The sequence below is a fragment of the Priapulus caudatus genome, unplaced genomic scaffold (genome assembly GCF_000485595.1).
Source record: "Priapulus caudatus unplaced genomic scaffold, Priapulus_caudatus-5.0.1 Scaffold961, whole genome shotgun sequence".
In the NCBI taxonomy this organism is placed as follows: Eukaryota; Metazoa; Priapulida; class Priapulimorpha; order Priapulimorphida; family Priapulidae; genus Priapulus; species Priapulus caudatus.
The window spans coordinates 67,425-79,758 of record NW_014578022.1 but is presented as its reverse complement, the minus strand read 5'-3'; the positions used below and the strand labels follow the sequence as shown (position 1 = coordinate 79,758).

General features: G+C 44.7%; 1 protein-coding gene and 1 long non-coding RNA gene across 2 annotated transcripts; one reads left to right on the top strand and one right to left on the bottom strand.

Annotated features, from left to right (window-relative positions):
- Positions 1-3,715: 3,715 nt before the first annotated feature.
- On the top strand, positions 3,716-6,584 carry LOC106814675 (cytochrome P450 2U1-like). Its single transcript, XM_014819020.1, has 5 exons — positions 3,716-4,068; positions 4,326-4,486; positions 4,956-5,071; positions 5,520-5,669; positions 6,127-6,584. Exons 1-5 carry the CDS (start codon positions 3,785-3,787, stop codon positions 6,478-6,480), a joined length of 1,065 nt encoding a protein of 354 aa, XP_014674506.1. The 5' UTR covers positions 3,716-3,784; the 3' UTR covers positions 6,481-6,584.
- A 3,586-nt stretch (positions 6,585-10,170) lies between these two features.
- Positions 10,171-11,939, bottom strand: LOC106814677. Its single transcript, XR_001394640.1, has 3 exons — positions 10,951-11,939; positions 10,573-10,660; positions 10,171-10,284 (listed from the first exon to the last, which is right to left on the bottom strand). It is a non-coding gene; the product is annotated as an uncharacterized LOC106814677 (long non-coding RNA).
- Positions 11,940-12,334: the final 395 nt, after the last annotated feature.

The window sequence follows — 12,334 nt, the reverse complement described above, 5'->3', positions numbered from 1 at the left end:
CATCCATCCATCCATCCATCCATCCATCCATCCATCCATCCATCCATCCATCCATCCATCCATCCATCCATCCATCCATCTTTCCGTATAGGTCTGTCCGTCTGCCGTCTATCCATGCACCCATTTGACCCAATCTCTCATACGATTCATATTTATAATTAACACATTGTTTGCGACGAACTGGCACATAACTAGTATACGAACGCCTATTATTATTACACCGGACAAATAAATCTGACAAATTGCGAGGTCGATATGAACACTACTGTCTGCAGCCCTCCTTACCTCAAATACTGTAACCAATGATAATAAATAAATAAAAAACAAACCGATGATAAGATACCCCCGTGAAATATTGAAACCTAGTTGCGTTAAGATTTCAGTTCGGTGTGTCAGTTGATGTGATCGTATAGTCAGATGTAGTTTTCTAAACCTTGCGTTGTGTTATTAATTGTTCTTAACCCGTTTTTTCCGTTTCGTGTTTGCGGTGAGCTTGAAGGAAAAGCGATCACACAAATAATTTTGTAAGTCCGAGATGAGTTTCACGCACAAGGATTTATTGTTGCTCACGCGTCCAGAAATGTAGTCTAATACATGAATCATAACTGTGCGCGCGTTTGGAAACTGAAAACTCCCAAGGCGCGCTCTGATATTTATATGGACCAGCGAGGTGACGTCACATCAGGGGTCCCCAAGGCCACTGCAGGCCGAAAGGCGTCCCCTCGCCACTCGCCTGTAGCGCACTGCACCACGTCGCGTACGTAGGTGTCTACATCCGAGTTTGCGCGTTTATCTGTAGGTGTGAAGGTTCATACATGCGCTGGCGCCGTAAAGACGTAAACATTATTGTTCCCACATTTACGGCGTGCCTTGCTAGCCTGACGGCTACGCACACAAAAATCACGTACGTATGATTCTTATACAATACTTTTACTAATTACAAACTCTACGCGCCGCACTGTTACAATATATCGTTCAATAAGATATAGGGTGTGTGAAGTGAACATCAAATGCAAGGACAGTTTCCGCATCAGCAGTACCGATCGAGCTGGTAATAATTTACCCCAGATTTTTTCCGTACCGACGTCAGAGGGAAAAATACTACATCCTCTCTGATGACGTCACAATCGCGCGCATGCGTTTTTTGGGCAAGTTTGACCTACTTCATAGCCTACTTCGACCCCCGCTGACACAGCTCCCGGTTTTATCGCTACGCTAGATATCCTTGGACAAGGGCGACTGACTGACTACCAGGGATAGTGGCTGCAGCCGGCGACCCATCGATCCTTGCTCGATGACATCGCTCATGACGTTAGCTATCGATCGTGCTTAGACTGGGTCCCTTCGTTGCGGTAAGAGAGGGAGAGAGCGAGGAGAGCGAGAGAGAGAGCGTGACAGAAGGAGAGAGAGAGAGAGAGAGAGAGAGAGCAGAGCGAGAGAGAGAGAGCGCAGTGAGAGAGAGAGAGCGTGACAGGAAGGGAGAGAGAGAGAGAGAGAGATATGAGAGAGGAGAGAGAGTAGACGGAGTAGAGAGAGAGAGAGAGAGAGAGCGCGTGACTGAGAGAAAGAAGAGCGTGACAAGAAGGTGAGAGAGAGAGTCACAGAAGGAGAGAAGAGAGCGCGCGCTGTGACAGAAAGAGAGAGAGAGAGAGAGAGAGAGAGAGAAAAGAGAGAGAGAGAGAGAGAGAGAGAGAAGGAGAGCGTGACAGAATGGAGAGCGAGCGGAGCGAGAGAAGAGAGAAGAGAGCAGAGAGAGAGAGAGAGAGAGATGAGAGAGAAGAGAGCGTGACAAGAATGAGAGCGAGCTGACGAGAGAGAGAGAGAGAGAGAGAGAGAGAGAGAGAGAGAGAGAGAGAGAGTCGTAATACATTGTAACTCCGTCTAGATCGTACTGAAAATTGCGTACCGATCAAGGTCGATCAAACACTCCACAGGTACCTCCTTCCCTATGCTTATATATAGTTGCATGCACCAGCGACCTATATACTATATATCAGAAGTAGATAATAGGAATATATCTACTTCTGAATATATTAAGGGCGTAAGTAATATTTACACCAGTCTCTTAAAGCCTGTCTACACTAGCAACACTTTAGTTTGCAAAACTCGAGCAAACTCGTAGCAAACCCCGAGTTTTGGCCAGAAAGTTTTCCCAAAGTTTGCCAAGTGTTAGACAGTTGATAAACTTCGAACAACTAGTTTCGCAGAAGTTTGCAGAAGTTAGGCCTGCAACCTTTTCTGACAAACTAGTTTTGCTCGAGTTAGCTGTGTTTGGAATAACTCAGCCAATCAAATGGACAGTTTGTAGTCATGTGATCCTGCAGATAGACAAACATTGGAACATTGAACATGGAATCACAGTCAAGTACCAGTGACTCGGAGTTTGCTGCAGTTTGCTCGAACTCGAGTTTTGCTCGAGTTGCCAAACTTAAAGTTTGTGTGTTAGCGACAGGGCTTAGTGCAACCCGCGCGCGCCAGTCACAGCATATCGCGCGCAGATGACGGGAATTACACACTCGTAGTTTTTATTCTAGTTTTGCGTGTTAGCGTCAGTGCAGACGCAACGATGAATCTCATCTACTGGGTTGGATGCCGATCGTGCTCCGTGCTGCGCCGCCTACTACGTGTGGAACGCTCTTCTACGGACCTGCGTCTGACCTGCCGCCATGAGCATCCGCGTTGACACGGCTGCCCCTCATCGGCCTTCTCTACTGTTCCACGCGAGCCGATATACACGTCCAGTTCAGGAATGGGCGAAAATCTTACTGCCCCGATATTCCACGTGAGATGGCAACGAAGCTGCTGATCGTGCTTAGCAGACGTTAAGTCGTCGCTTAGGAGCCGTCGTCTAAAGGAGCGACTGTCGGCCGGGCGACCTTCACACGAACATCAAACTGATTACTACACGGAAAGACCTAAAATTACGTGCGTGCGTGCGTGTGTGATTGTGTGTGTGTGTGTGTGTGTGTGTGTGTGGTGTGTGTTGTGTGTGATTGTGTGGGGGTTGTGTGTGGTGTGGTGTATGTGGTGTTGTGTGTGTTGTTGTGTGTGTGTGTGTCGTGTTGTGTGTGTGTGTTGTTTGTGTGGTGTGTGTGTGTGTGTGTGTGTGTGTGTGTGTGTGTGCGTGTGTGTAATAACCCAGTGCTTACCAGAGTGCACGCGCATGGTGCTTAAGTCGCGAATCTGACTACATCGCCCGATTTGCTAGCTTCCATCGCGTATTGTAATGTAGTTCCCTTCTCACTGTATTGTCGTCCAGATCTTGTGTGGTGACCCTAGGAGTAGCCACGGAGTATTTATGCGGGGTATTTTTTCTTTTAACGCATTGACTGACTCTTAACGTCCAATAGCGACCTATGCAGTCAGTCTATAATTAAATGTACAAAAAGTATGCCTTTTTTACCAGACCACTACTAATTCGCCATTACCATAGGCTATATGGGATTTCGGTTAATAGTCTATGGAAAAGTTATAGTCTCCCAATTTGTTGAGAAATGCTATCATAATATTCTTGACTAATCACCATGGACATTATACGCATTACACTGCCAGAATATACGCGTGAACGCATGCTACGCATTTATGCGTAACGCACTAAAATATGCTGTCGGTCTGCGGTGTAACACCGTTTATGCCTTGAACCTTATACTTGTACCCGTGACTCGTACAAATGCTATATGCTGATAATGTACTGCTGCCTGTGTTGACAGGAGTTTTGCTCAGTCAAGGTCCAGCATGGAAGGAAAATCGCCGTTTCTCCTTAACATGTTTACGAGATTTCGGTATGGGTCGCTTCACGATGGAAGCAAAGATCATGGAAGAGGTGACCGTCTTCTTGGACATACTTGAGCAAGAGGATCGACACAGCGGCTTCGACGTGCACAACCATCTGACCGTCAGTGTTTCAGCTATTATCAGCTCTCTTATTTTCGGCAAGCACTTCACACACGACGATCCTTACTTCGTTCGCTTACTGGATTGTCTGTATAGACTATCTAAAGTGGTCACTCCCGACGCTTCCAACTTCATACCGGGGATCAGCCTCCTGCCAAACAGCAACTTTAGAAGGTACGTACGGAGACATAAGGTACATACGGAAAGCGTGAAGTTTGATCAAAAGAGCTGTGTGCCCATTACCCTATTGTTTCTCTCATTGACGTCTACGAATAATATCAGAAACGACGTTCCTACTGCCATTTAACGGTGTCATTTCAAAACCACGTTTCATGTATAGAATCTCGGGTGGCACGATCGCAATAATATGTCTGCTTGCCGACGTATAGTCTTGCCGTTCGTATGGCCTTAACCCTATTCTCTGCCTACAGGTTTAAAACGTATTACAACGAAGTGAAGACAGATTTCTTTGAGAAGGAAATAGCCGAACACACGGCAAGATTAGACACCGAGAATCCTCGCGATTTTATTGACGTCTACCTGACGAAGATGATCGAACTGCGGAAGGCAGGAAAACACACGACCTTCTCAGGTTGGCGCCGCCAGGTGTCGCTCCTACACACCAATCACATACACCAAGTATTTGCTGTAAAGAAACATCGAATGTAGCAGAGAATCGTGTGGTGGATGAAGCTATATGGAGGGCGGAATCGAAATAAATGAGCGTGGAAGAGAACGATAAGACGAGTAATAGGGTGCGCGCTGGTACCATTAGCCATACCGAGTCCATCCCATCAAGACGCCCACTGACTCTGGTGCGCACTCAGTTTATTATTTAATACGCACCAGCACTTATAGTTCATACCATCCAGCACCTTCTTTGTTTACTCATACGAACACAGATATTTTGATACTCGCTATATCAGTTTCACAGTATTGCTTCACCCTTTTGTCATGAACGCACATAGTATCCCCACCTACCTCTCGCACTTTCGCCGGCACGTGTACCGGCCTCACTACTGCCGTAAGCAAACAACAGCGAACGTTTATTGTTGGTGCAGAGGAGCAGCTGCTCGTGCTGGTCAGTGATATCTTCGGCGCGGGATCCGAGACGACCACAACCACGCTAAAATGGGCCTTCCTCTACATGATCCGACATCCAGACAAGCAGAGCAAGGTATAACGCGTTAACAACGTAATGCAGCACTGCACAGCCAGCCGGGTCACGACTGTGTGCATCAGCACCATGGCTCAGTCCGTCACAGTGGACAGACCCGTCGACCATGGCCTTCATAGAAGTCACAGTGTACCGTTGGGTATACATGTGCAAGAAAACCCCACCTTTCACGTCTGATGTTCACGGTTCTACTGTTTAGCTATAGGCCTACCTATGAGAAAAAAATGACCAATACGAGTTGCCGCCAATTTCACGCCACGCACATTTCTGGTATATTTCTACAGCCTCCCAGTTATATTTGGCTACTACGCCTATGGGAAACCACAGTTTAATTATATTGACTAAAGTGATGTTCCAACCAAACTCTCTCCCTCGGAAATTAACGAGAAATATAATTTACTAAATTAATTCTAATAAATTACCGTAACCACTGTATTTATTGCCCTAGGTTCAGGAAGAGTTGGATCGTGTGATAGGAAGAAGTCGACTGCCGTGTCTGAATGATCAGGCTAGTTTGCTCTACACACAGGCCACCTTGTTCGAAGTATTTCGAAGAAGTTCCGTTGTTCCTCTGGGAGTCTTTCATGCTGCGGTGAAGGTCAGGAGATATTTTAATGAACTCATTTATTTTTTTATAAATTACAAAATGAATTCATACGTGGAAACGGTTCATTATCGGGACGCGCGATTAGACCATTTTAGTTATCTGTGAACCGAGATGTACCGGGAAAATGTTTAATGATTCGGCAATAGAACTTAAGCGAGATGTGGGGAAGACGGGATTGCGATTTTAATTACCTATGAGCTGGGAGATTCTTCTTAGGGAATATCTTCTTTAGGTGCATCTGTTTTATGGAAAATCCAAGAATGAATTCACCCACCCGTTCCCTTTTTTTTATAAAAGTAAACCGTTTGGTTGAATTTATTCAAGGTTTACTGTGTCATTCAGGGTCATGTCATCAAAGGTAACGCGTTACTGGCTATTATACAATCGATGATATTCCAGGATCCATGATGCGATTATTAACGATGCTCTCTTAATTACAACTCTCCAGGAGACAACCTTAGCCGGATACAGAATTCCAGAGGGAGCTATCATCGGTCCGAATCTGTGGGGAATCCACCACGACCCCGCGCTCTGGCAGAATCCCAACGAATTCCAACCGGAACGATTCCTGGATTCGGATGGAAACCTGATGAAACCGGACACGCTGCTGCCGTTCTCTGCTGGACTGCGAACGTGTATCGGCGAGCTTCTTGCCCGCCAGGAGGCGTTCCTCTTCTTTGCCAGCGTTCTGCAGAGGTTTAATCTCGTGCCGCCAGAGGGCGGGCCTGTTCCAGAAGACAGTGGTTTGTTGAGCATTGTTCTGGCATCCAAGCCTTACAAAATGCGAGCCATCGTCCGTTAGGTTGCTTATAATTCTTAATAATCTGTTAACATAATCGGAGAGATGTCGGCTAATTATTCCCGCTATTGGGGTAAAAATAAAAGTAACACCGTTACACGTAAGAATTCGTGTGTTGCTTGTCCTTATAAAGTATACACGCACGCACGTACGCACGCACGAACGGACGCACGCACGCATACGCACGCGTAAACACACACACACACACACACACATACATAAACAATCAAACAAACAAACAAACACACGCACGCACACACGCACACACGCAACACGTACGCTCGCACACGCAGGCATGCAAGCACAAACGCGCGTGCGCAAGTAAGCAAGGTTCATCGGCAGGTTCTTTCCTTTTTTTGCTCTTATCTATAGAGACCCTAGTCAGCCTCTATACAAGGCGTTTCTATATATAACGCCTTTACATCAGCCTACCTTGTATAACCAGTCAATAAGTTAGGAACAGAATTAAAGACTGGTATTTCATCTCTATGCTAAGCTGCAACTAAAATTATGGTAGACAATGATTAGTTTTGAACATTAGCACCCCACGCTAACCAGGGGGCGCCACGTGTCGAGATCGTAAGAATAGGGCCAATGTATAGAGCCGTTTTCACGTTGAACATTAATGTATCGTCACACATTTCCCCTGGTTATTTATGTAACTAATATTGGTAATTGGTACGTGCCGTCATTTAACTGCACCATCAGTTTAACCGGCGTTAAAGATATGTACTGTTCATCAAATGCTAATGCTTTCTCTCGGGAGATATTGCGTATGCGCGCGCACCGTGTTAGGCATGCAGTGCCGTCTGAGGCAAACTTCATAATATAGCTTGCTGAGGGGAGAGGGGATGGGAGACTAAGGAAAGGCTGCAGGAAAGATAGCTGGGGGTGGTAGAAGAAGAAGGAGGCTGAGCGAAGGACAGGGGAGGCAAGGGGAAGGACGCGAGGGCATAAAGTGCGTGTTTTGTACCTTACATGCTAGGGCGTTCTCCTAATTATAAACACAGGTCTACTGATAAAAGTTTATTAGGGAAATCTATGCTGAGATATCCCCTAACCATTTTAAATGTATATTCATCACAAAATATAACTCTCTCTGGTAAAATATTGCGCATGCGCTAACACACTGACTTAGCCAGATTGTGTACTGGCTGGTATACGCAGCCGGGACCTTACATGCAAGGTCTTCCTCCGATTTCTTAAATAATGTCACCCGATGTAATGTTATTATATAAATCTATGCTAGGATAACTCCTCTTTATTTTAAATGCATAATCTTTGCAAAATACGATTGATCTCGGGAGATATTGCGCATGCGCGCGCACCGTGTTAGGCGTGCAGTACCGGCTGAGGCAAACTTCATAATATAGCTTGCTGAGGGAGAGAGGGAATGGGAGACTGAAAAAAGGCGGCAGGGAAAATAGCTGGGGGCGGTAGAAGAAGAAGGAAGGCTGAGCGGGAGACAGGGAAGGCAAGGGAAAGGACGCGAGGGCATAAAGTAGGTGTTTTGTATCCGACATGCTAGGGCGCTCTCCTAATTATAAACACAGGTCTACGGATAAAAGTTTATTAGGGAAATCTATGCTGAGATATCCCCTAACCATTTTAAATGTATATTCATCACAAAATATAACTCTCTCTGGTGAGATATTGCGCATGCGCTAACAGACTAACGTGGCCAGATTGTGTACTGGCTGGTATACGCAGCCGGGACCTTACATGCAAGGTCTTCCTCCGATTTCTTAAATGATGGCACCCGATGGAATGATATTATATAAATCTATGCTAGGATAACTCCTCTTTATTTTAAATGCATAATCTTTGCAAAATACGATTGATCTCGGGAGATATTGCGCATGCGCGCGCACCGTGTTAGGCGTGCAGTACCGTCTGAGTCAAACTTCATCATATAGCTTGCTGAGGAAGAGAGGGGATGGGAGACTGAGAAAAGGCGGCAGGGAAGATAGCTAGGGGCGGTAGAAGAAGAAGTAAGCTGAGGGAGAGACAGGGGAGGCAAGGGTAAGGACGCGAGGGCATAAAGTAGGTGTTTTGTATCCGACATGCTAGGGCGCTCTCCTAATTATAAACACAGGTCTACGGATAAAGGTTTATTAGGGAAATCTATGCTGAGATATCCCCTAACCATTTTAAATGCATATTCATAACAAAATATAACTCTCTCTGGTGAGATATTGCGCATGTGCTAACACACTAACGTGGCCAGATTGTGTAGTACGTGGCTGGTATACGTAGCCGGGACCTAACATGCAAGGTCTTTCTCCGATTTCTTAAATGATGTCACCCGATGGAATGTTATCATATAAATCTATGCTAGGATAACTGCTCTTCATTTTAAATGCATAATCTTTGCAAAATACAATTTCTCACGGAAGATATTGCGTATGCGCGCGCACCGTGTTAGGCGTGCAGTACCGTCTGAGGCAAACTTCATAATATAGCTTGCTTAGGGGGAGAGGGGATGGGAGACTGAGAAAATGCGGCAGGGAAGATAGCTGCATGGGGCGGTAGAAGAAGAAGGAAGCTGAGCGAGGGACATAGATGTCAATCAACGTGTGAGCGACCGCAGATATCAACGCGGTATTATAGGCCTACCTTCTACTACTCATATTATCGGGAGTGTATAATATAGATGTCTAATATATAGTGTCTATATTATACATTCCTGATATGATCTACATTTTTATTAGGGGTTACGTACACAACAAATTGTGCTTTTATTTGCGCCTGATTTTATAGACCTTGTGTAGTTACTATTGTAACCTCGTACTTAGATTACTTCGGTGAGGTAGGCAGCGGGTAAGGGAACGGGGTAGACGATGCGCAAAGACATAAAGCAAACACGAACTAGCGAAGTAACGTACCACAAGCGACTGTATTGTTAGCCATAATAGTACAAGTACAAGACGTAGCGTACAAATGTAGCGTGGCAAGGCAGGACACAGGGAGAGAGAGATTCGAGCTCCCCGTGCCTGAGTGCCGCTCGCCTTATATAGCCAGGCGATTCCTGTGCCCGCCATCCGGGCATTATCCTGTCACCTCTTGGGTTCTCCAGGTTCCCGTTCTGCCGACCCCTTCTTGCGAGGGCCGCATCTTATGATGTCGCGTGTCACGTACCCTGCTCTCCGCTCTCTAAGTTACCATTCTATCTAGTCAGTCGTTCGACACCTGTAACAGCTGTGGCCCCGCTACCAGCTGTCGCCCGCTCCGCTCACTCGGCAACGTGCCTAATTAATGAGCTCGAGCGCAGCATCGCTACACTATATGGATATTATATGCAAGTATTTCACATTACATAGATAGTATATTGATATTTTATACTTGTGTTATAGGCCATCTAAGCGAACAGCGTTAATATCAAAGGATACCATTTTCATTAACCAACATCAAAGCTGCCATTGCCATTGCTGGTTATGTTTGATTAAATTTATAACAACAAATATATAGCACGGGATCATTATATTTATAATTGTTTCATTATATACGTGTAATAGTACATATAGTTTACATGTATATAATTCATTTCTTTATGCATTGATTACTACATCTCACATCAATTAATCTTGTTTCAGTCTGAAGGAATCTATAGCAGAGAAGAATTTTGAAAAATAGTTGCTAGAAAGACATTTTAAAATATCTACTAAACGGTTCTTGTGCGAATTAAATTGTGAGACATCAAATATAAAATTATTACAAATATAAACGTTATTACTATAAATTATTCTTACCGTCATTGTTCGCTCCATTTTCTCAGCTGTGTAATTCTCGGCCGGCGGCATTCGTTCGCTGCGTAATAATATATAATTAATATAATAGTTATCTGCGAGTGCGATTGCTCAATTATTGAATAGTAGATTACTCGGCAAGCCACGAACCGACATATCAAGCATTGCTGTGTCGTTGTGCAGACACAGTGAAGTCACATCTTAATCTGTAAAGTATGTTTAGATTAGTGGTATCGCTGGTCTCTCTCTCTTCCCCCTTCTCTCTCTCTCTCTCTCTCTCTCTCTCTCTCTATCTCTCTCTCTCGCTTCCTCTCTCTCTCTCTCCATCCTTACACCAAAAAAGCGTTACACCAATCCACCTGGTCACTGAAAGATGGCGTCCCTGTAGCTGACCATAAGCAGGAATGCTGCATGTAAAGCGGAAAATCAATTTCTTTCTGTCAAAAGAAAGAATGGAAGCACGCGCATATAAATTAGGATAAAAATTGAGGAAGTCAGTTATCGTTTATGTTATGATATAACGTAAGAACAAATACACAGATGATTCCAGGCAAAGAAGTTAAACTGACCAGAAGAAGACCAGTGGTGTGCCGCGCACCTACGATCGGTGGTAGCAGTGCTCTATGGAATTCACTTGAAAGGAATGATTTCCTCAGTAAAATTATCTTCTCTTTGTTCGATTTTTGTGTAGAAAATGACAAATTTCCAGGCCGTCACCCAGACTTACTTGGCATGAGCTACAAATTCCATGAGGACGAATTTCTGGCAGTGCGAAGTGGATCACCATTATGTCGATCGCGTTGAGCGACCATATTGTAGCGGCGAAGACGTTGAGTTATAGAGAGGGTGACTTGGCGGCAACAGTAACCGGAAAGTTAGTCGAAAGAAAAGAAAGGAAGGAAAAGAATGGTCTGTTCGCAGGAAAACGGTGCTTACTTCAAATCAACCAGCGATTGCAACCAGTCAGATAGCCAGAGACGGAGAGTCCCCTCCAGATCTCCGCCTTTCCCTTATATCGGGCGCGTAGGACCCATTCTGCGGTCCTTCAGGCTCCACACTCGTTAACTCTGTCTCAGCCAGCAGGATGTCTAGTTGATATCATGCGGTTTAATTGTTCTCTCCCTCATTAGCGTCGTCATTACCAATTCCGTGGCTTCTTAACCTTTACCGTTGCACTAATTTGACTAATTATGATTCCACTTTATTCATCGTCCTTATACATCATGTGTGCCATCTTTTCTGTGTATATATTTCATGTGCCCATGATTTTTCTTTACCTTGCACCAAACCCTCTTTATGTTGTCTTTACAATGAATTTCAAGCATTACACGTTTCTTTATGTGGTATATTCCGTATCCTATTGCTCACGTTTTTGTTTTGTCGCATATGTGACCTATTAAAAGTTCAATAGCAAAACTCCCCTCGTGTTTTGTGTTGATCACCACTAAATGTAAGTATAACTTCATTTGTTATTGATATGATGTGAACGTTTGTTGACGCATGAACCTCACGAACCCACGAACATGCGCGCGCATGCGCCCTCACGAATGACAGCTAGCCACACTTACACACACAAGAAATCCCCACAAATAGGTACACACAAAACACAATACATTCACGTTCGCTCAGACACGTACAATCATTCAACCAACCCAGCACTCGTTTAAATAGATATGAAATCTCACACTGCTCGTACAAGGTAGGATGGAAAGTGAAGAAAGATCTATATATACGTACCTTGATATCATGTTTGTTTCCAAAATCTTACCTATGCTGTACAGAAGCCTGTTTCCGGTGGTAAAATGCTGCGTGCATGTCGACTATTTACTTATAACATGATTGCTACTTACGAACGCAAGCAGGGGTGTGACTAGCCGACCATTCAACATGGCGCTTGTCTGACGTCAGTTTACAGATAATCCTCTTAATTCCCTTCAACATGTAGCCGTAGTTACATAGGAAGGTCACGACCTGCTGGTAGCTGAAGTCTGTCCCGCGCAGGATGCCATGCTGGGGAGCTACTGGCGGTGGGCATTCGAACGCTGTTTTGGCTTGAATTAAATGATAAAAACGTTTCATCTGCATAATAGAAATACTACCGATAAGATCAG